The sequence below is a fragment of the Oncorhynchus nerka genome, linkage group LG2, assembly GCF_034236695.1.
Source record: "Oncorhynchus nerka isolate Pitt River linkage group LG2, Oner_Uvic_2.0, whole genome shotgun sequence".
Lineage (NCBI taxonomy): Eukaryota > Metazoa > Chordata > Actinopteri > Salmoniformes > Salmonidae > Oncorhynchus > Oncorhynchus nerka.
The window spans coordinates 43,464,500-43,489,124 of NC_088397.1; the positions used below are offsets into that span (position 1 = coordinate 43,464,500).

Below are 24,625 nucleotides of genomic sequence, written 5' to 3' on the forward strand. Positions count from 1 at the left end.
TTTTTTAAAGGTAGATTCAGTAAACAGACAGAATGTAGACTGAGGGACTCTTTTTTTTTTTTTTTTTTTGGTCATTGGTAAATCTAAGTGCTGGCGGTAAGTAGCATTATAGGTCCGGGGTGTGTCAGATTGGTTTTTGTTGCTATTCTAACAGCCGTTATTATGAGCTGGGTTTGATGAATAAACAAGTTGTAGGTGTGACGAGGGCTTGGCCAATCAAGGCATTTCATTTTTTATTTATTTTATTTCACCTTTATTTAACCAGGTAGGCAAGTTGAGAACAAGTTCTCATTTACAATTGCGACCTGGCCAAGATAAAGCAAAGCAGTTTGACAGATACAACGACACAGAGTTACACATGGAGTAAAACAAACATACAGTCAATAATACAGTATAAACAAGTCTATATACAATGTGAGCAAATGAGGTGAGAAGGGAGGTAAAGGCAAAAAAGGCCATGGTGGCAAAGTAAATACAATATAGCAAGTAAAACACTGGAATGGTAGTTTTGCAATGAAAGAATGTGCAAAGTAGAAATAAAAATAATGGGGTGCAAAGGAGCAAAATAAATTAATTAATTAAATACAGTTGGGAAAGAGGTAGTTGTTTGGGCTAAATTATAGGTGGGCTATGTACAGGTGCAGTAATCTGTAAGATGCTCTGACAGTTGGTGCTTAAAGCTAGTGAGGGAGATAAGTGTTTCCAGTTTCAGAGATTTTTGTAGTTCGTTCCAATCATTGGCAGCAGAGAACTGGAAGGAGAGGCGGCCAAAGAAAGAATTGGTTTTGGGGGTGACTAGAGAGATATACCTGCTGGAGCGTGTGCTACAGGTGGGAGATGCTATGGTGACCAGCGAGCTGAGATAAGGGGGGACTTTACCTAGCAGGGTCTTGTAGATGACATGGAGCCAGTGGGTTTGGCGACGAGTATGAAGCGAGGGCCAGCCAACGAGAGCGTGCAGGTCGCAATGGTGGGTAGTATATGGGGCTTTGGTGACAAAACGGATTGTACTGTGATAGATTGCATCCAATTTGTTGAGTAGGGTATTGGAGGCTATTTTGTAAATGACATCGCCAAAGTCGAGGATTGGTAGGATGGTCAGTTTTACAAGGGTATGTTTGGCAGCATGAGTGAAGGATGCTTTGTTGCGAAATAGGAAGCCAATTCTAGATTTAACTTTGGATTGGAGATGTTTGATATGGGTCTGGAAGGAGAGTTTACAGTCTAACCAGACACCTAAGTATTTGTAGTTGTCCACGTATTCTAAGTCAGAGCCATCCAGAGTAGTGATGTTGGACAGGCGGGTAGGTGCAGGTAGCGATCGGTTGAAGAGCATGCATTTAGTTTTACTTGTATTTAAGAGCAATTGGAGGCCACGGAAGGAGAGTTGTATGGCATTGAAGCTTGCCTGGAGGGTTGTTAACACAGTGTCCAAAGAAGGGCCGGAAGTATACAGAATGGTGTCGTCTGCGTAGAGGTGGATCAGAGACTCACCAGCAGCAAGAGCGACCTCATTGATGTATACAGAGAAGAGAGTCGGTCCAAGAATTGAACCCTGTGGCACCCCCATTAGAGACTGCCAGAGGCCCGGACAGCAGACCCTCCGATTTGACACACTGAACTCTATCAGAGAAGTAGTTGGTGAACCAGGCGAGGCAATCATTTGAGAAACCAAGGCTGTCGAGTCTGCCGATGAGGATGTGGTGATTGACAGAGTCGAAAGCCTTGGCCAGATCAATGAATACGGCTGCACAGTAATCTTTCTTATCGATGGCGGTTAAGATATCGTTTAGGACCTTGGGCGTGGCTGAGGTGCACCCATGACCAGCTCTGAAACCAGATTGCATAGCAGAGAAGGTATGGTGAGATTCGAAATGGTCAGTAATCGGTTTGTTGACTTGGCTTTCGAAGACCTTAGAAAGGCAGGGTAGGATAGGATAGGTCTGTAGCAGTTTGGGTCAAGAGTGTCCCCCCCTTTGAAGAGGGGGATGACCGCAGCTGCTTTCCAATCTTTGGGAATCTCAGACGACACGAAAGAGAGGTTGAACAAGCTATTAATAGGGGTGGCAACAATTTCGGCAGATAATTTTAGAAAGAAAGGGTCCAGATTGTCTAGCCCGGCTGATTTGTAGGGGTCCATATTTTTCAGCTCTTTCAGAACATCAGCTGAATGGATTTGGGAGAAGGAGAAATGGGGAATGCTTGGGCGAGTTGCTGTTGGGGGTGCAGTGCTGTTGACCGGGGTAGGAGTAGCCAGGTGGAAAGCATGGCCAGCCGTAGAAAAATGCTTATTGAAATTCTCAATTATGGTGGATTTATCAGTGGTGACAGTGTTTCCTATCTTCAGTGCAGTGGGCAGCTGGGAGGAGGTGTTCTTATTCTCCATGGACTTTACAGTGTCCCAGAACTTTTTTGAGTTAGTGTTGCAGGAAGCAAATTTCTGCTTGAAAAAGCTAGCCTTGGCTTTTCTAACTGCCTGTGTATAACGGTTTCTAGCTTCCCTGAACAGCTGCATATTACGGGGGCTGTTCGATGCTAATGCAGAACGCCATAGGATGTTTTTGTGTTGGTTAAGGGCAGTCAGGTCTGGGGAGAACCAAGGGCTATATCTGTTCCTGGTTCTAAATTTCTTGAATGGGGCATGTTTATTTAAGATGGTTAGGAAGGCATTTAAAAAAAAATATCCAGGCATCCTCTACTGACGGGATGAGATCAATATCCTTCCAGGATACCCCGGCCAGGTCGATTAGAAAGGCCTGCTCGCTGAAGTGTTTCAGGGAGCGTTTTACAGTGATGAGTGGAGGTCGTTTGACCGCTGACCCATTACGGATGCAGGCAATGAGGCAGTGATCGCTGAGATCTTGGTTGAAGACAGCAGAGGTGTATTTAGAGGGGAAGTTGGTTAGGATGATATCTATGAGGGTGCCCGTGTTTAAGGCTTTGGGGGTACCTGGTAGGTTCATTGATAATTTGTGTGAGATTGAGGGCATCAAGTTTAGATTGTAGGATGGCTGGGGTGTTAAGCATGTTCCAGTTTAGGTCGCCTAGCAGCACGAGCTCTGAAGATAGATGGGGGGCAATCAGTTCACATATGGTGTCCAGAGCACAGCTGGGGGCAGAGGGTGGTCTATAGCAGGCGGCAACGGTGAGAGACTTGTTTTTAGAGGTGGATTTTTAAAAGTAGAAGTTCAAATTGTTTGGGTACAGACCTGGATAGTAGGACAGAACTCTGCAGGCTATCTTTGCAGTAGATTGCGACACCGCCCCCTTTGGCAGTTCTATCTTGTCTGAAAATGTTGTAGTTTGGAATTAAAATTTCTGAATTTTTGGTGGTCTTCCTAAGCCAGGATTCAGACACAGCTAGAACATCCGGGTTGGCAGAGTGTGCTAAAGCAGTGAATAGAACAAACTTAGGGAGGAGGCTTCTAATGTTAACATGCATGAAACCAAGGCTATTACGGTTACAGAAGTCATCAAAAGAGAGCGCCTGGGGAATAGGAGTGGAGCTAGGCACTGCAGGGCCTGGATTCACCTCTACATCGCCAGAGGAACATAGGAGGAGAAGAATAAGGGTGCGGCTAAAAGCAATAAGAATTGGTCGTCTAGAACGTCTGGAACAGAGAGTAAAAGGAGGTTTCTGGGGGCGATAAAATAGCATCAAGGTATAATGTACAGACAAAGGTATGGTAGGATGTGAATACAGTGGAGGTAAACCTAGGTATTGAGTGATGAAGAGAGAGATAGTCTCTAGAAACATCATTGAAACCAGGAGATGTCATTGCATGTGTGGGTGGTGGAACTAATAAGTTGGATAAGGTATAGTGAGCAGGACTAGAGGCTCTACAGTGAAATAAGCCAATAAACACTAACCAGAACAGCAATGGACAAGACATATTGACATTAAGGAGAGGCATCCTTAGTCGAGTGATGAAAAGGGTCCAGTGAGTGGAGAGGTTGGTTGGGGGTCACGGCGATTTAGACAGCTAGCCAGGCCATCGGTAGCAAGCTAGCATAGGATGGAGGTCTGTTGTTAGCCACCTCTTGCGTTCCGTCAGTAGATTAGTGGGGTTCCGTGTGGTAGAGGGGATTAATCCAAATCACACAACAACAAAAATAAAAACAATAGATATAGCTATAGAGGCCCAAGAAGAAACATAATAATAATAAAAAATAAATAAATTGTCCGATTGTCTATTCTGAGAGCAGCCGGTAAGACAGCTAACGGTTAGCAGGCCGCAGATGGGCGTTCAGGTAACGTCGCGACGGAGGAGCCAGCCGGATCTCCTTCGGGTAGATAAAGTCGGCAGTCCAGTTGTGAAGGCCCGGTGGGACTCCGCGTAGGCAGTAAAACGGGTCCGGATAGGTGACTGCAGCCCAGGAGTGATTGACGGAGCTGGCTAGCTCCGGAGTAATTGATGTTTGCTCCGGAATCGACGAAAGCCGACAGTCACACGGATAGCAGCTAGCTAGCTGTGAGATCCGGGTATGAATGTCCAGAGAGCAGTTGAAATCCAGGGACATGGGGAGAAAAATTGGTCCGGTATGTTCCGTTCCGAGCCGCGCCGTACAAAACTGGCGATAGATTTTCGAGCTAAAGGATAGCTGATGATCACAAGCCGTGGTTAGCTGAATACTAACGATTTGCCAGTAAAGAAGCTAACTAGCTTCTGAACTAGCTTCTGGATTAGCTTCTGGATTAGCTTCTGGGCTAGCTTCTGGCTAGTTTCTGGCTAGCTTCTTGGAGTTTCTGGCTAGCTTCTTGGAGTTTCTGGCTAGCTTCTTGGAGTTTCTGGCTAGCTTCTGGCTAGCTTCTTGGAGGATTGCAGATTTGAGGTAAATAATACTTATTTATAAATATAAATTGGTGAGGCGGGTTGCAGGAGAGTGTTTTGAAGATGAGTTGATGGAAAATACAAATAAAATGTATGTGAAAAAAGTTGTAAATATATATATATATACAGGACACGACAAGACGAGGACAAAAGACGTCTGAACTGCTATGCCATCTCGGATGGGAGGGCTTAATACTGCATGCATTTGTCTCTAGTTCTGTAGGATTTGACAGTAATTGCATTGTCATCAACTTCAATTGGCTGGGGGCACGGAATATTGTCAGAATCCAAGCCATAACCAACCGCGTTACCACTAAGACCAGACTTAAGTTGGTCTTAAATATCCCCACCAGCGTATAATGAAATTGGCACTTTGGCGCATGTTTTTAAGGACACACCTCAGATATTGCCACCCATCCCACCTCAGCGGAAGTGACTGTTAAGACAAGACGGGTAAATGACCAATCCTGGTGCTAGGGTTTGAAAATAGAAGACAGCTTTAACAGCTCAAAAAATTGCATCTGACAATTGCATTGGCTTAATACCACCTGCAAATAGAGCCCTGAGCGTGAAATGTTTCATTATTATGAATGACGAAAAGTACCTTGTTGTTTCTTCCGGCACATTACAGTGAAGAGTGTAGCGAAGGCAGACATGATGACTAGAGGGACAGTGATGGCCATGGCTCTGATAGGCCCTGCCCACGGGGAGTGGACTGAGACAGACAACAGACAGAAATACATTTAAATAACAAGCAAATACATTTCCAATGAACTATGAATGTGCTTTTTACTCAGCAAAGTGAACATAAAACACCCAGAAGAGTTTGGCAACGCCCCAGTCATCCAGGCGTATGTAATGTAATGAGAGTTTAGTAAGAGGGTGTCAGTCCAGAGGCAATACTGGGATGTTAGCTAGTAGCAGGCAGCTCACCTTGGCTTACGTGGTACTGGGCCTGTCTTCTGGTAGTGTTGGTGTCATCTCTCAGCTGAAGGACAAATGACATATATGGAAGGAAATATGTGTGTCAGCTGAGATGGCTTCAGTGGGTTTCCATCAATCCTGCGTCCACAATAGCACCTCATTATTTCCTGTAGTGCACTACTTTTAACCAGCGCCGTGAGAATCATGCTTTACCTCAATCGCATAGGTTCCTGGTATCACATCTTGAAGAACGCATGTCGTTATGGGCAGATTAAACTCCTTTGCAAAAATAGAGTAGAACGGTGCATTATTGTCATGCCGTTTCTGTAGTGATACAATGTCCAGAGCTGAGGAGTCTCGTGCATTTCTGACTGAGGGTTTGGAATACTGACATCATAATAGTTGATTTTTTTTCACCTCTTAACCAATCATATGGTTGAGGACCTAATCAGGTCCTTTTTCTAAAACACAGTATGTGAGAGAGGGGGGACCTGAATGAGAGCTACAGCTAGCTAGGTGGGGCTTTGGCTTTTATCATTGTTCGAAAGACAGAAGTAGGGCAGGGCCACTAGAAGACTTGACCAACAGTAGGAGGAACAGGGGAGATATGATTTTTCTCTTTTTCTCCACAGCTAAAACAACGCATCCTGGATACAAAGTGCTGTCTGTTCTGGCAACATGTGTGAGAGAGAGGAGACTCTTCTCTCCTCCAGCCCTGAATAATGAAGTTATGTTCTGCTGGGAATATCTTCAGTAACTCAGTGGGGGTCTGATCAAACGTGTCCTTTCAAATGTGATTTGCTTTTGCCAGCCAGATGGACAGGGTTTGCACATTCGCTTTTCAAAATGTTCAATTTCAACAGGTAAACCTAAACAAGCACAGGTCAAGTATTGAAATGTTTTAAATAGTATTTAAACCGTGGTCTACCTCAGTGATTCTGATTGTCACTGACTGACTGACCGTGAAAGTAGGATAGTCTATGGTGTGTCCCAGGAGGTTATAGGACGTCAGAGAGAGGCCCAGGCGGTAGGGGCCCGGTAGATAGAGGCCGAGGACAAGACACGTCAACATACCATAACCGTACAACATCCCTCCTCAATGTCTGGGAAACACATTAGAAGCCGCTCAGGGTCCATATTACAAAAAAAAATTCTCAGAGTGGGAGTGCTTATCTCGGATTTTTACCTTGACCCTATTAGATAATAATGAATGAGATATGGACTTTGGGGCAGATCAGCACTGGACAGATCGGCACTCGTAGCGAAGCCTCGCCAGTAAAAACGACGTGGCTAACTCATAATGTAATCATGCTCTTACCGGTTTGCAGCGTTTAAGCCTGAATGGTCCCTCCTGTCGTAGTTTGTAGTACAGGTAGTAGATGGTGAAGCCGAAGGTGGAGGGGGCGTGGTCGAAGACAACATGGAGGTTGGAGCCCAGCTGGGAGATGTTGAGAGTCTTGGGCTTCCAGACTGGTCACAACCACCAGACAGAGACAGAGAGAGATGAATCCATGTATATGAGCATTATAGGAATTTCTGGTAGTTTCATCCATAATCATAATTTTTCACAAAATTCTTTCATAACATTATTTCAATAAACGGCAGCGGACACGCAACTCAATTACAAAACAATTAGGATATAATATTACTATGTTACACAATATATTACATTATAACATAAAGCTGTCACGAGAGTAATTACAGTATTAGCAAACAGATATGGGAAACTTGATTACTTACATGGTTTGCAGACCAGGTTGTCTGGACCCAGTAAAACTTCACAGGCTGAAAACAAAGACAACAGGAGTCTTCGACAACAGTTTAATACTATTACTGTTAGCTACAACGTTATCAATAGGGCCAAGAGTTTTCCTCCCGATCAGGTCAAGAAAAACTCCTGTCCTGGCTCTATTGACATTCCAAGTTGGTGGTCGTGACTTAGCGCTGAGCTCGAGATCTAGCCTACAAATAGGGCCTGCAGTTTGAGCTGTATTCCACTTACAGTTTGTGCGCAGGAAGGATGGGGGGAAGAAGCTGTCGTTCATGACGGTGGGGAAGGGAACAACACGGACCATGTAATCGGTCTCATAGGCCAGGCCAGGGAAGGGCTGTGAGCTCATCTTCTGTCAGGGAATAACAGCGCATACTTCTGGGTAAAAATCAGCCAGCACTCACAAATTAAGTATTGCTTCGATGTATTATCAGCAGTCAAAATGGATGCGTTTCGGTCATCAAGTCTTTGAACGGCTACGGCACCCAAACACATAACTTGGTAAGACTTGAGCTAAGCCCATTCGCACACCTTACTTCCAGATGCATGGAAGAAGAAAAGAAAAACCTGTTTAGCAGAGTGCGGTGTGACTTACCACAGTCTTGTAGGAGAAGTTGAGGGGTCGTGGGTCTTTGAGGATCATGTGTTGACACCGTTTGCCCTCTGGGTTCTTATCCTCTAGGTATACTCTGAAGCCCTTCACATGCTCAATACCTGGACAGAATAACACACACACGTTCAATACCTGAATAGAAACATGCACATTCAAAATCGGTGACAAAAATGCACCCATGTCAGATGACAGCATAACACCACCACACCCGTGACACTATCCCCCCCACGTATCACATACAGGAGTTCCTCGATGAAAAGTCGAGTCATACAGCAGTATAGCGTGCGGTATCCTGTTGCACGTTATGTGTTTACCGTTAATGCTTGTTCACACCAGAGGGTATGGTTGAGCGCATCTACCACACCATTTGACCGCTGCAATTAGATTATGCATTCCCTTTTCTCCTCCACGAAAAGAAAGCCGATCCTGGCCTTTAAGATTTACTTCTGATATTTCAGCTGAATATTATGGTGTTTCCCTAACATGAATGAATTTGTGTTTCTATAACAAAATGCATTTTACAACGTGCCCATGTAGGCCTGCAGCTCACTGTACCTAAAAACATCTGTACATACAAGTCCTTCAAAAATAGAAAATGGGCAGAATATTATATAAAATATTTGTATGGTCAAAGGCTGACAAAAGTCAGGTCATTTCAATGAGACTCGTTCAATTCCCCGTTCCATTCTGGTGTCGATATGGCTATAGTCCCACTGACATTCCGTTATGTAATTAAGCTTTCACGCGTGTTTCTGCCTTTATTACTTAAAAAAGTATTTCTCATATTTTAGCTTAATTCATATTATGGTGTTTCTAATCCAACAAAAGCACCAATGCATTTTAGACGGCCTATAGCTTACTAGGCGAGAACAGGGACAATAGTAACAGGGCATTCGGAAAGTATTCAGAACCCTTCACTTTTCCCACATTTGGTTACATTACAGCCTTATTCTAAAATGTATTAAATCGTTTAAATTCTCAATCTACACACAATAACCCCATAATGAAAGTAAAAACAGGTTTTTAGAAATGTAGAAAAATGGAAATATCACATTTATATAAGTACTCAGACCCCTTTACTTTGTTGAAGCACATTTGGCAGCGATTACAGCCTCGAGTCTTCTTGGGTATGACGCTACAATCTTGGCACACCTGTATTTGGGGAGTTTCTCCCATTCTTCTCTGCAGATCCTCTCAAGCTCTGTCAGGTTGGATGGGGAGAGTCGTTAACACAGCTATTTTCAAGTGTCTCCAGAGATGCTCGATGGGTTCAAGTCCGGGCTCTGGCTGGGACACTCAAGGACATTCAGAGACTTGTCCCGAAGCCACTTCTGCGTTGTCTTGGCTGTGTGCCAAGGGTCGTTGTGGTATTGGAAGATGAACCTTCGCCCCTGTCGGAGGTCCTGAGCAGAGTTTCATCAAGGATCTCTCTGTACGTTGGTCCATTCATATTTCCCTCGGTCCTGACTAGTCTCTCAGTCCCTGCCACTGAAAAATATCCCCACAGCATGATAATGCCACCACCATGCTTCACCGTAGGGATAACTCCAGGTTTCCTCCAGACGTGTTGCTTGGCATTTAAGCCAAAGAGTTCCATTTTGTTTCCTTCAGACCAGAGAATCTTGTTTCTCATGGTCTGAAAGACCTTTAGGTAACTTTTGGTGAACTCCAAGCGGGCTGTCATGTGCCTTTTACTGAGGAGTGGCTTTAGTCGGCCCACTACCATAAAGGCCTGATTGGTGGAGTGCTGCAGAGATGGGAGAACCTTCCAGAAGGACAACTATCTCCACAGAGCAACTCTGGAGCCCTGTCAGATTGGCCATGGGGTTCTTGGTCTCCTCTCTGACCAAGGCCCTTCTCCCCTGATTGCGCAGTTTGGCCGGGCGGCCAGCTCTAGAAAGTCTTGGTGGTTCCAAACTTCTTCCATTTAAGAATGATGGAAGCCAGTGTTCTTTGGGACCTTCAACACTGCAGAAACGTTTTGGTACCCTTTCCTAGATCTGTGCCTTGACACAATCTTGTCTCGGAGCTCTACGGACAATTCCTTCGACCTCATGGCTTGGTGTCTGCTCTGACATGCACTGCCAACTGTGGGACCTTATATAGTGCCTTTCCAAATCACGTCCAATCAATTGAATTTACCACAGGTGGACTCCAATCAAGTTGTAGAAACATCAAGGATGATCAACGGAAACAGGATGCACCTGAGCTCAATTGAGTCTCATAGCAAAGGGTCTGAATACAAATGTAAATAAGCTATTTCAGTTTTTTTTCCTCTGTTTTAGCTTTGTCATTATGGGGTATTGTGTATAGATTGACGATGGAAAACATGTATTTAAGCAATTTTAGAATAAGGCTGTAACGTGACATAATGTGGGAAAAGGGAAGGGGTCTGAAAACTGAATGCACTGTAGTTTCGTCTTCATCTTTCATGACTCAATAAGTAGATCTTACATGCAATTCTTTTTGACTGCCTACCAAGCATTGTGTAATTGGATTTAACCTTATAGCACCAAGTTAAAAAGGTATTTGCACAGAGAACTTCCATATTTTTCCTTTTTTTGTTATATCATAAATTGATTATTTTCAAAAAATCTGACATATACTGAGTGCCAAAAATATTGGAACAATTACATTTGTTGTTGTTGTTTTGGATCAGTGTGCCAGCACTGACTTTGAAATGATTATGAGGTTAAACTGCAAACTGTCAGCTTTAATTTGAGGGTATTTTCATCCACATCGAGAGAACCGTATAGACATTTTTGTAAATAGTACCCCCAACAGTAGGGGACCAAAAGTATTGGGGAAAATTCACTTGTGTGTATTAAAGTAGGAACAAGTTTTGATTACGAGGGGTTATGATGTGTGATTCATTCCGTACCATCCATAATCACGGTAGCATCCACATTAATGTCAAAGTGTTTAGCAACAAATATTCATATATACAAAAAAAGCGGCTCCAAAATGAGACAAAACATTATTTACCATTCAATTATTTTGGGCACAAAATAATCTGTGTGCAAGCTTGATGTAATTATGAATATGGGACCAAATACTAAACTTATGACTACTTTAACATACAGTTGAAGTCGGAAGTTTACATACACCTTAGCCAAATACATTTAAACTCAGTTTCACAATTCCTGACATTTAATCCTAGTAAAAATTCCCTGTATTAGGTCAGTTAGGATCACCACTTTATTTTAATGTGACATGTCAGAATAGTAGAGAGAATTATTTATTTCAGCTTTTATTTCTTTCATCACATTCCCAGTGGGTCAGAAGTCTACTGACACTCAATTCGTATTTGGTAGCATTGCCTTTAAATTGTTTAACTTGGGTCAAACGTTTCAGGTAGCCTTCCACAAGCTTCCCACAATTGTTGGGTGAATTTTGGCCCATTCCTCCTGACAGAGGGGTGGCAGGATAGCCTAGTGGTTAGAGCGAAGGTTGCAAGTTCAAATCCCTGAGCCGACAAGGTACAAATCTGTCTTTCTGCCCCTGAACAAAGCAGTTAACCCACTGTTCCTACGCCGTCATTGAAAATAAGAATTTGTTCTAAGCTAACTTGCCTAGTTAAATAAAAGGTAAAATATAAAATAAATAAAAGAGCTTGTGTAACAGAGTCAGAATTGTAGGCCTCCTTGCTCGCACATGCTTTTCAATTTGTTCTAAGCTAACTTGCCTAGTTAAATAAAAGGTAAAATATAAAATAAATAAAAGAGCTTGTGTAACAGAGTCAGAATTGTAGGCCTCCTTGCTCGCACATGCTTTTTCAATTCTGCCCACACATTTTCTATAGGATTGAGGTCAAGGCTTTGTGATGGCCACTCCAATACCTTGACATTGTTGTCCTTAAGCCATTTTGCCACTACTTTGGAAGTATGCTTGGGGTCATTGTCCATTTGGAAGACCCATTTGCGACCAAGCTTTAACTTCCTGACTGATGTCGCTACAATATATCCACATAATTTCCCTCCCTCATGATGCCATCTATTTTGTGAAGTGCACCAGTCCTTCGTGCAGCAAAGCACCCCCACAACATGATGCTGCCACCACCTGTGGGTCACGGTTGGGATGGTGTTCTTTGGCTTGCAAACCTCCCTCTTTTTCCTCCAAACATAACAATGGGCATTATGACCAAACACTTCATTTTTTTGTTTCATCAGACCAAAGGACATTTCTCCAAAAAGTACAATGTTTGTCTCCATGGCCAGATGCAAACCGTAGTCTGGCTTTTTTTATGACAGTTTTTGAGCAGTGGCTTCTTTCTTGCTGAGCGGCCTTTCAGGTAGTCGATATAGGACTCGTTTTACTGTGGATATAGATACTTTTGTACCTGTTTCCTCCAGCATCTTCACAAGGTCCTTTGCTGTTGTTCTGGGATTGATTTGCACTTTTCACACCAAAGTACGCTCATCTCTATGAGGCAGAATACGTCTCCTTCCTGAGCGGTATGATGGCGTTGGTGTTTATGGTGTTTATACTTGCGTACTATTGTTTGTACAGATGAACTTGGTGCCTTCAGGCGTTTGGAAATTGCTCTCAATGAGGAACCAGACTTGTGGAGGTCAACAAATGTTTTTTGCTGAGGTCTTGGCTGATTTCTTTTGATTTTCCCATGATGTTAAGCAAAGAGGCACTGAGTTTGAAGGTAGGCCTTGAAACCATCCACAGGTATACCGCCAATTCACTCAAATTATGTAAATTAGTCAATCAGAAGCTTCTAAAGCCATGACAATTTTCCAAGCACCATCAAATTGGTGTATGTAAACTTCTGACCCACTGGAATTGTAATACAGTGAGTTATAAGTGAAATAATCTGTCTGTAAACAATTGTTGGAAAATTTACTTGTATCATGCACAAAGTACATGTCCTAACAGAGTTGTCAAAAATATAGTTTGTTAACTAGAAATTTGTGGAGTGGTTGAAATAAGATTTAATAACTCCAACATAAGTGTATGTAAACTTCCGACTTCAACTCTCTGTCTCTGTGTGTGTGTGTGTGTGTGTATATATATATATATATATATATATATATATATACACACACACACAGAGACAGAGAGTTGAAGTCGGAAGTTTACATACACTTATGTTGGAGTCATTAAATCTCGTATATATATATATATATATATATATATATATATATATATATTACACTTTTGGTCCCCTAAAATGGAGGGACTATGTACAAAAAGTGCTGTAATTTCTAAACAGTTCACCCAATATGAATGAAAATACCCTAAAATGAAAGCTGACAGGCTGCACTTCAGCCTCAGGCATTGTATCATTACAGAGCCAAAACAACAAAAAAATGGTGTCACTGGCCCAATACTAGGAACTCACTGTATCTCACATGTAAAGGACCATCTAAAAAGAGCAACTATGTGAATAACACATTTCTTAACCCAAAAATGTCAGATAAACCCAAGGTCACAATATGTTACCGTTAGCAACTGTACTTTAACTTCTAGGATAACTTCCATAAAGCACAAACAATATTAACTGGGGCCCAAAACAATGAATAAAAACATTGCGAAAACATGACCAAAGTACACATTTTGTGAGGAAAATGTAAATCCTAATCATGAAGCGGATGTTGTTTGTGAAGTTAGTAGTCCACACACATTAGCTAGTCACACACACACTTGAGGTAAGGGCATAGTATCAAACATGTTTTTATGAGAGACCATAATTTGAGCTGGCAGGAGAAAGAGGCTGTGCCCTGGCAGAGGACCACACCTGGGTTCAAAAACCATTTGAAATCTTTCAAATACTGTGTGTTTGTTTTAGCCTTTCTGGAGTACCAGGTGGGCAGGATTTGCACTTTTAGGACTTCTCCATTTATTCATAGCAACAGGCAAGCTCAAGCAAGCACAGCTAAGCATTTGAAATTTATTTTTAATAGTATTTGAACCCAGGTATGCAGAGGACAAGAGAGAGGGTGTCTGCGTGCCAAGGAAGTATTCCCGTGCCCTTCAAAGTGTGCCAGCGCACCTCCCACGTTAATTACATTTCTTCCTTATCAGTCCGAGGCATCAGCAGAGGCAGAAAACACACATTCCCTGTGGCTTCTATTACCACTGTGGGGAGCGGAGGCTGTGTGTGTGTGTACGCTTAGAAGCTGAAAGAGCCTCCTCTTTGTGGTGGTGGTAACTCTACACCTCCTCTACTCCGTCCTTTACCTCTTCTACCGCCACACAGATACCATCAGCCTCACCGTCACCACGTCAGACACAGAGGAGAGAGAAAAAACTGGAAGGAAAAAGCTGTCAGACAGGTTGGGCTGTCTTCTGGAGTGGTTTTTTTTCCCCCCCTGGCGTCGGTAGCTTCAGCTTTCTAACTACTTGATTCAAACTAGGAAAGATTCCCCCTCTTTCTCGTTCTTCTGCCCTTTTAGTTTATTTTTCCTAGTTCTTTCTTTAACCCTCTACCTGAGCAGTGGTGCCCCTGTCCTAGGGATTAACCCCTGGAGAATAACAGGCTACATTGTCATGAGGATCAGCCATGGCTTCAGCAGTGCCTCAGTTGACAGAAGAAGAGGAAGCCTCCCTTTCAGTCTTGCTCTCTCTGTCACACACCCGCACATATAGCATGCCAACAGGGACAGAGACACATCAGTGTTGTTGTGTAAGATATGGATCCCTTCCTCCTCTCTTCCTTCTGAGGGGCAGATCACTGTCAGGGTAGCAGAGTAAGCCTACTGGGGGAAGGTAAACTGCCCTGGGTCTTTGATGAGGACAGGCACAAAAACACAGCACAGCACAGGGCTTTGAAGATGAGCCTTTTCTTTACCCTCCTATTCTCTCCTGTTCTCGAACCTCTTACCTCTACAAATGACTCTCCATGGTCTGAGATACTGAAGATAAACATAAACGACTCCTGTGTGCAACCAGGTGTAGGAAGCACACGTGTCTTCCCGCACACATACAGAGGGCTTTAAAATGTTAGTGTCTCCGAGATGTAATATGATCTACCCAAAACAATCTTGGTGGAAACATTTCAAAGTAGGTCAACCACTAACTTCTGGATACAGATTTCCGCACACTAGGAGTGACTGCTCAACTCTAACCTCAGACACTGGATTCGATTTGGCCCGTTGATCTCTAGTCTGTATAATGACTATTTTATCATATGGAAGAATTTAAAATGCGTAGGGCATATGGTTCATACCTAGAGGGCTGGTCATCCAGTGGACCACCACAGCAGCCTGGCTGTCACAGGAGAGGTGGCTGAATGTCATATTGTTCACCCCATGGATGGCATGCTTCCCCAATGGACTCCAGTTCACAGAGCAGTCTGGCGGAGGAGAACAGAGGAGGAGACGACAAGAAAGAGGACATCAGAGTTAGAGTATGCTAATGACGGAGAGGTGGTTGATTTAAAAAAAAGTCTAAACAACCTTAGTCACAATTAAATTTGTTTACAGTGTTGAGTCCTAAAATTAGACTCCCTTCCTCTTCTACCACACAGAGAATCACCCGTAAAAATCACACCTTAAAGAGAAGAAAGAGGATGGATCACAGTGCATGGTTAAGATGGGAAGCTCAGAACAGGGCTCCCTGGATGAAGACTAATGAACTGGTGAGTGGGTGAGATTCTCTCTGAGCCAAGCCTGGGGACAAGAATGTGCAGCCATGTAAGGAGCTGTCCCCTCCTCTCCCATCTCTTTTGACTATGATCCCTAGGTCCTCTCAGGTATAGGAAGAGGAGCAGTGGGCTGTGTCACACACACCCCCTGGCTCCGAGCTGCAGTCGATTGTGATGCTAAACCAGAGAGGGGCTTTTCAGAAAAGCTGTTCCCTCTGACAGTCATGGATAATAGCAGCTGACTGCTGGGGTGGTGGGGGGGGGGCAGGATTTGTTACAGGAGAGAAAACGTTGACTTCGAGATATTAACTTCTTGTTGGTGGAGGGTCTGAGACATAATTGGCAACTTGTGGTAAAAGGTCAACTTTAGTATGGAATGGAAAGGGCAGGCAGTTTTCATGCAAGGCCATGTGAAATAGTGAACACATTGAGAGCGATAGCGAGAGAGAGAGAGAAAAAGCAAGGACTCACTGTCTGTTCGGAATGTGACCCCTCGCTTCCGACCATTCCCGTCAGAACTTGACTGGACCTGGAGCCCCTGCAAGAAAGAAAGATGGTGAAACCACAAGGACCACTGGCAGACGGTAATACACATCAATACAACCACCGCATGTTGCCGATGCTCAGACGGACAGGCTGCGGCCTCACAGGAATGCAAAGAAAATCAGCCTGAACAATAATCCATAGAATTACGTACTTACCTGAAATATTGGATCAGTACACAATAACCCAGCAGTTGGAATACTGTTGTATTGCCAGCCAAACTGAAAGTAAGAGGGGCAATTCCACGGTAACGGAATTACGACGAGGTCTCTAGATTTTTCACTTTAAAATGTACTCCAAAGAAAAACTTCAGGTCACTTGAGTGACCCCAGTTCTCTTAAATTATGAGTGAGTCATATTACAGCGGGATTCACCAGAATCTCCTAAATAGCTTGAAGAACCAAAATCATACACGTCTGTCGGAGACAGGTCGAGTGGCGAATGAGGAAGCCCCTACCTTCATACTAAGAGCGCTATTCGCCTGCCCTCTGATCATCTAGAGCAAACCAAAACATCCTCACACTCTTGCAAGTAGGGGAACGTGATGAGATGTCTCCCTCATAATATCAGAGAATCGGGGTTATGCAAGTAACCTTAAGTTCTCTTTCAATTTTGTGTTAAAACATCTCACGGTGGGATATATGGCCAACTCTCGGATCTCACACGAGCTCGAAGCCAGGTAGTTCCAGCATATTAACCCTTAGCGGCTCGACACGGAGGACCGTAGGCTCCAACAAAAGGTGCAGTGACGTCTAGTCGGTAGAACCTCGAAAGTAACAGGGGATGCCCAACAAGACGGATCGCAAATACCCTGTAAGGAGATGACCTTGAACAGTGCCATACCCCTGGTGGAGTGAGCCCATAGGCCCTGCGGAGGCAGTAAGCCCTTGCTATTATAGGGCCAATATATTAGCTTTCACAATGCAATGTGACAATTGTTGACGAGAAAGGGAGGTGCCCGGGCCAAAGAGTTGGACACACTTGTGCAAAGCTCTCATCCTATCCAAGTATATGCGCAATGAGCGTACTGGACATAGAAAAGGCGGCAGGGTGGAACGCCACAAGCGCCAAGGCGAGACGATTGTAATTGCTGCTACCCTTAGGCATAAAGGTGGGGTTGGGCAAATATGTAACCTTGGAAAAGCCCTGGGCAAACTGTAGGCACGAATGGTGAACTAACCGTGGTCATTCACTCACTTTGTGGATGTAAGGATGACCAGCAGAGCGTCTTAAAATGGAGAGATGCTTCATCTCCACGCATTCCAGCAGCTCAAAAAAAGCCAGCTGTGAAATAGCCTCAAGCACAATTGACAAATCCCATGACGGGACTAAATGCTTGGAAACTGGACGTAAGCAACATGCCCCAATCATGAAACAACATAACGGGGGAGGGGTGTCCCACCATGTTCTTTCCAAAGCTTACAAGCTTACATGACAGGCCGAGATAGACCTTAACAGTGAAGAACGCCTTCCCTCTGTCCAAAAGGTCCTGCAGGAAGCATGCAACCTTGCATACAGAGCATTGGTAAGGAATGATCCCCTTTTCAGTCACACAACTTGTCAAATTGAATCACTTATTTCCATACAATGAGCATGTAGGAGGGGCCTTAGCACTCTGGATAGTCTATGATCCCGAGAGGCAAGCCTCTCGCAACCAGATTTAACCTCTCACGGGCCAGGCCCAAAGGGCCATGGTTTCCAGGTGAGGTTGTATTTTTTTATTTTTTTAAATAAATAGCTTTGTTCACTTGGGTCAGCAGAGCCCTCTAACAGGAGTTGCCAAGGCTCACCGTATAGCAGAAGAATCATCTCTGCTATCCAGAGCTTGCCTTGCCATCGATGGGCTACCAAGATGAGAGATGAGCCTTCTTCCCTCACTCTGGCCAGAGTGGGGAGTACGAGGCTGAGGAAAAGCCTTGAAGTCAAATCCTCGGCCAAAGGTGTGCTAGAGCGTCCACCCCCAGTGGTGCGTCTCCCGCTAGCGCAAAGAACAACGAGCAGTGCATGTTTTGTTGAGACGCAAAGAGATCCGTTTCACCACTTAGGGAAGGAGTCTCCAGTCCGCTTGATGGGGATTCCCTCCGGACAATAAGTCTGCTCCTATGTTCAGTATGCCCAAAACATGAGTCGCATGTAGAGACAGTAGGTGTGCTCTGCTCAGCAGAATAATCCTGACGGATAGTCTGTAAGCACAGGAAGTGAGTGCTACCCTGGCTGTTGATGTACGCCACTACAGTCGTATTGTCCATTCTGATCAAGACGTGATTTTTTCATTGAAAGAAGCACCGTCAGCAATTCAAGGTCATTTATGTGAGCAATATAGAGATGAGGCCCATAAGCTGTTTTTTTGCATTTCCCTGATGACCTTCGCCCCAGCCCGTGAGTGACACATCTGTCGTCACCACTACCCCTAAGGGAATGCCAGGAACGAAGATCGAGGGACTTTTCCAGTGACTAAGAGTTGAAAGACATGCGGAAGTCACCCCTCTGGTGATTGAAAGTGACACCTTATACACAAATGTTGGGCAAAACACCCAACGCTGGTGAATGATGGCTGACAAGAGGTAAGTTTGATAGTTTTCCAGTAGAGAAACTAGCTAACCAACTAGCTAGATAATCAACTATGGATTTCAATATTGAAATTGAAGTAGCTATTTGTTCTTCTGTTATTAAAAGCAGGCTATTGATAAGGGCAAGCGAGGTTAATGTTAGCTATCTAGCCATGTGGTTTAACCAAAGCCAAGGTGGTTTCGTTTTTCTACACAACTCTGGTTTAACTAAGAGCATTGTACCTAAGTCGAGGAGCTTAGTAGAGGAGGAGGATGTGCATGACTGGGTGGCAGAAGAGAGGTAGGTTGAGAACAGACAGGGAAGAGGTCAGTGACTGAGAAGGGGGAGCCAACAGACGTCAGGCTCGGAATCAAATGATAGCGGTTTACAATGTTGGCTAACCGCACACAATTTGAAGTTGTTCTCTGCTCAGCTGACAGAGACAAGAGTCCATTCTGTTCCAAGTAGGGTACCTTGGCTTTCCTCTATACACATCACTCTGGGGACTTCCTGTAGGTAACCAGGTCATCCACCAATCATCCCGTAACTTAATCATTAGTGATACTGAGTGTTCCTCCAATTTCTTTGATGCTGTATGAAGACATTTGTCACATAGAGAGGATGACCAGCTTCTGTCTATTGGTTAGAAAGATGCTTCTATACTATATGGTGGGACATTGTGTCTGTAAAAATGTATCTTGTATAATAACCATCATATCGAAGTAAACTTGGGATGAAAAGTGTGGTCCTCCCATTTACGACTCTGGAAACCATGCAGTTCATTAGGCTACAGATTATTTATTTAAAGGTGAAATCAAATAAAAAATAAATGATTTCACTGGATGGTGAAAGTGCTCAGTATGAGTTTGATGCTCCTTTCGAATAAATGTCAAAGGTCTTATTCTGGTGACATGATCGATGCTTTGATGCCGTTTGACAAATACAAATATTATCCATAATAATCTCATCATAACCGACCCGCAGTGCCACCCCGCACTGTAGGCCTTTCTGCAAGCTGTTGGCTCGAGGGCACGTGCCAACACCAGAGTAGGCACAGGCAACAGTTTGTAACAAAACTATCGTTCAAGTTGACAATGCTGGCTTCTACCTCATTGCCCTGAGAGGACTCCAGGTTTGGACCATTGAATCGCCAAGTCTTCTTATGCCTTGCATACATAACTTAGCACATACTGTATCGCTCAACCTTCCTCAAACTCCAGTGCCCGACATTTGTTTACCTTTTTACCCATGTCTAAGGATTTTAAAATTGAGAATTCAACTCCATACTAAACCTAATTCCATATCCTGTATTGTTGTGCACTCTATAGATGATGCCCCGCTGTAAGAACCTGGAGATATTCACTGGTTCTGAGGGAGGTGACATGGACATGAAACAGTGCCAGGGACACACCTTCCAGCACTTCCTCTGTCTGGACAGCAGCCAGGGTGTGTTCAAGACATCTGCTGCAACTTCATCTTTAGTGTGCAGGCTCTGCTGCACCTGGGGGTAAAAGGTATGGCAACACACTCCCAACAGTCATGTATGCTTAAAAACATACTTGTATGCTCATTTGTGTTTCTGGGGGCAAAATATATATATTTTTTAAATAATAAAAAAATGTAAATAATTATTTTTTTATATATATATTTTTCAATGCAGTAGGGATGTTCTCTGTTGATAAATCTGTGAATTTGACCATTTTCAAGTCCTGCAAAGCATTCTAAATGTAACGAGTACTTTTGGGTGTCAATGACAATGTATGGAGTAAAAAGTGCATTATTTTCTTAAGGAATGTAGTGCAGTAAAAGTAGTTAAAAATAAATAGTAAAGTACATATACCCCCAAAAACTACTTTAGTTCTTCAAAGTATTTTTACACCACTGCTGTTACTACAATTTAAAAGGTGAATTACATTTACATTTAAGTCATTTAGCAGACGCTCTTATCCAGAGCGACTTACAAATTGGTGCGTTCACCTTAAGACATCCAGTGGAACAGCCACTTTACAATAGTGCATCTAAATCTTTTAAGGGGGGTGAGAAGGATTACTTTATCCTATCCTAGGTATTCCTGAAAGAGGTGGGGTTTCAGGTGTCTCCGGAAGGTGGTGATTGACTCCGCTGTCCTGGCGTCGTGAGGGAGTTTGTTCCACCATTGGGGGGCCAGAGCAGCGAACAGTTTTGACTGGGCTGCACGGGAACTGTACTTCCTCAGTGGTAGGGAGGCGAGCAGGCCAGAGGTGGATGAACGCAGTGCCCTTGTTTGGGTGTAGGGCCTGATCAGAGCCTGGAGGTACTGAGGTGCCGTTCCCCTCACAGCTCCGTAGGCAAGCACCATGGTCTTGTAGCGGATGCGAGCTTCAACTGGAAGCCAGTGGAGAGAGCGGAGGAGCGGGGTGACGTGAGAGAACTTGGGAAGGTTGAACACCAGACGGGCTGCGGCGTTCTGGATGAGTTGTAGGGGTTTAATGGCACAGGCAGGGAGCCCAGCCAACAGCGAGTTGCAGTAATCCAGACGGGAGATGACAAGTGCCTGGATTAGGACCTGCGCTGCTTCCTGTGTGAGGCAGGGTCGTACTCTGCGGATGTTGTAGAGCATGAACCTACAAGAACGGGCCACCTCCTTGATGTTAGTTGAGAACGACAGGGTGTTGTCCAGGATCACGCCAAGGTTCTTAGCGCTCTGGGAGGAGGACACAATGGAGTTGTCAACCGTGATGGCGAGATCATGGAACGGGCAGTCCTTCCCCGGGAGGAAGAGCAGCTCCGTCTTGCCGAGGTTCAGCTTGAGGTGGTGATCCGTCATCCACACTGATATGTCTGCCAGACATGCAGAGATGCGATTCGCCACCTGGTCATCAGAAGGGGGAAAGGAGAAGATTAATTGTGTGTCGTCTGCATAGCAATGATAGGAGAGACCATGTGAGGTTATGACAGAGCCAAGTGACTTGGTGTATAGCGAGAATAGGAGAGGGCCTAGAACAGAGCCCTGGGGGACGCCAGTGGTGAGAGCGCGTGGTGAGGAGACAGATTCTCGCCACGCCACCTGGTAGGAGCGACCTGTCAGGTAGGACGCAATCCAAGCGTGGGCCGCGCCGGAGATGCCCAACTCGGAATTCTACAAAATAAGGAAAACGCAATGTAAACTAGAACCTACAGTTGGGGGATGGGGATCGGCTGCCTGGCTGTATAACTGGCTGACTGTATAGTAGGGCCGGGAAGATTACAGTATCGCAATATTTTTTCCAGTGCAAAAATTCTAACAAAGTGGACCAAACTCTGGTTCTTGTGTATTATAGCTTGTGGAAATAAATACATGACTCTGGATGACAACATGATGTATGTTTCAAACATTAGGGCTGTTTTCCTAAATAAGTTAAATTCACTTCGTGTTTTGTTTCCTTGCCATGCTACTAAATAGTCCTGACCCTACTGTATAGCTGACTGACAGTCTGGATAGCTGGCTGGCACTGGCAGTATATCAAAGATCTTATCCATCCTGCCGTTTTAGAAAAGGATGCCCTTATCGCTGAGACAGAATGCCACACAATTAACCCCAACTATATCTTTATGTACATATTCTTTATCCCCTTACACTGTGTATAAGACAGTAGTTTTGGAATTGTTAGTTAGATTACTTGTTGGTTATTACTGCATTGTCGGAACTAGAAGCACAAGCATTTCGCTACACTCGCATTAACATCTGCTAACCATGTGTATGTGACAAATAAAATTTGATTTGATCTAGGGAAATACATTCATACAAAGCCTGGGAAACAATAACAGACCATTCAGACTAGAGGTCGACTGATTAATCGGAATGGCCGATTAATTAGGGCCGATTTCAAGTTTTCATAACAATCGGAAATCTGTATTTTTGGGCGGAGATTTGACGATTTAATAATTTTAAAAAAAATGATATACCTTTATTTAACTAGGCAAGTCAGTTAAATAACTGTTCAGGGGCAGAACGACATATTTTCACCTTCTCAGCTCGGGGGATCCAGTCTTGCAACCTTACAGTTAACTAGTCCAATGCAATAACGACCTGCCTCTCTCGTTGCACTCCACAAGGAGACTGTTACGCGAATGCAGTAAGCCAAGGTAAGTTGCTAGCTAGCATTAAACTTCTTAGAAAAACCAATCATAATCACTAGTTAACTACACATGGTTTATGTTATTACTAGATATTATCGTGTGTCCTGCATTGCATATAATCTGACTGAGCATACAAGTATCTGACTGAGCGGTGGAAGGCAGAAGCAGGCGCGTAAACATTCATTCAAACAGCACTTTTGTGCGTTTTGCCAGCAGCTCTTCGTTCAAGCCTATCAACTCCCGAGATGAGGCTGGTGTAACCAAAGTAAAATGGCTAGCTAGTTAGCGCGCGCTAATAGCGTTTCAAACGTCACTCACTCTGAGCCTTCTAGTAGTTGTTCCCCTTGCTCTGCATGGGTAACGCTGCTTCGATGGTGACTGTTGTCATTGTGTTGCTGGTTCGAGCGAGGAGAGGGACAGAAGCTATACTGTTACACTGGCAATACTAAAGTGCCTATAAGAACATCCAATAGTCAAAGATTAATGAAATACAAATGATAGAGGGAAATAGTCCTATAATAACTACAACCTAAAACTTCTTACCTGGGAATATTGAAGACTCATGTTAAAAGGAACCACCAGCTTGAGCTGGAACTGAAACGTTAGCTTTCTTACATAGCACATATTGCACTTTTACTTTCTTCTCCAACACTTTGTTTTTGCATTATTTAAACCAAATTGAACATGTTTCATTATTTCCTTGAGGCTAAATTGATTATTATATTAAGTTAAAATAAGTGTTCATTCAGTATTGTTGTAATTGTCATGATTACAAATAAATATATATATATATATTTTTAATATATATTAAAAAATAATAATAAAATAAAAATAATTTGTATTATTATATTTTTTTTATTATAAAATCGGCAGATGAATCGGTATCGGCTTTTTTGGTCCTCCAATCGGTATCGGCGTTGAAAGAAATCTAAATTGGTCGACCTCTAATTCAGACCATAGTAAGCCTTGTTACTGTGAGGCCTATGGTAGTTAAATGGAATCAAGTAAATACATGCAATGGAGCAGAATTTGCATCAGTTCATTTATTTACTTATCAAATTTACAAAACCCTGAGTCCTACCTTCAGATCCCCATGTGGAACTTGAGTTTTTGCAAAAATGTTCCATTGACGTCAATGCATGATTGTCTTGAACTTGCCTGTTCCTCTCAGGATGTGTATGGAGGCCCCCAACTAGTTCAAACCTTTCTCCCACCAACACACACACGCTCCCAATCAACACACACATGGTCCCATCAACATACACACAAACTCCAACCTCTCCCTGCCCCTACCCACAGATGTGGGCTCCCGAGTGGTGCAGCGATCTAAGGCACTGCATCTCAGTGCAAGAGGGGTCACTACAGTCCCTGGTTCAAATCCAGGCTGTATCACATCCGGCCGTGATTGGGAGTCCCATAGAGCGGTGCACAATTGGCCCAGCATCGTCCGGGTTTGGCCGGTGTAGGCAGTCATTGTAAATAAGAATTTGTTCTCAACTGACTTGCCTAGTTAAATAAATTAAACATTTGTGTGTGTTTGGAGTGAAGCAGAAAGAGGGAGACCGGCTAGAGACTAGACCACCATGGCTGAACAGGAGAAGCTATTAACTGTGGTATCCACCTTCCACCACCATCCGTATCACTTCCATGTGTTCTTAACCCAACCATAACCTATTCATCAATAGATTTCCCAAAGGTCA

General features: G+C 43.8%; 1 protein-coding gene across 1 annotated transcript in view; it reads right to left on the reverse strand.

Moving 5' to 3' along the window:
* Nucleotides 1–24,625, reverse strand: part of LOC115135588 (interleukin-17 receptor D-like) — a 58,705-nt gene that overhangs the window by 5,289 nt on the left and 28,791 nt on the right. Inside the window, exons 2-10 of the mRNA XM_029670437.2 lie at nucleotides 16,206–16,272; nucleotides 15,318–15,443; nucleotides 8,123–8,241; nucleotides 7,759–7,879; nucleotides 7,497–7,541; nucleotides 7,075–7,226; nucleotides 5,970–6,035; nucleotides 5,766–5,820; nucleotides 5,437–5,547 (exon numbers count right to left, since the gene is read on the reverse strand). Coding sequence (XP_029526297.2) covers nucleotides 5,437–5,547; nucleotides 5,766–5,820; nucleotides 5,970–6,035; nucleotides 7,075–7,226; nucleotides 7,497–7,541; nucleotides 7,759–7,879; nucleotides 8,123–8,241; nucleotides 15,318–15,443; nucleotides 16,206–16,272 — 862 coding nt within the window. The remainder of the gene's footprint in view (nucleotides 1–5,436; nucleotides 5,548–5,765; nucleotides 5,821–5,969; nucleotides 6,036–7,074; nucleotides 7,227–7,496; nucleotides 7,542–7,758; nucleotides 7,880–8,122; nucleotides 8,242–15,317; nucleotides 15,444–16,205; nucleotides 16,273–24,625) is intronic.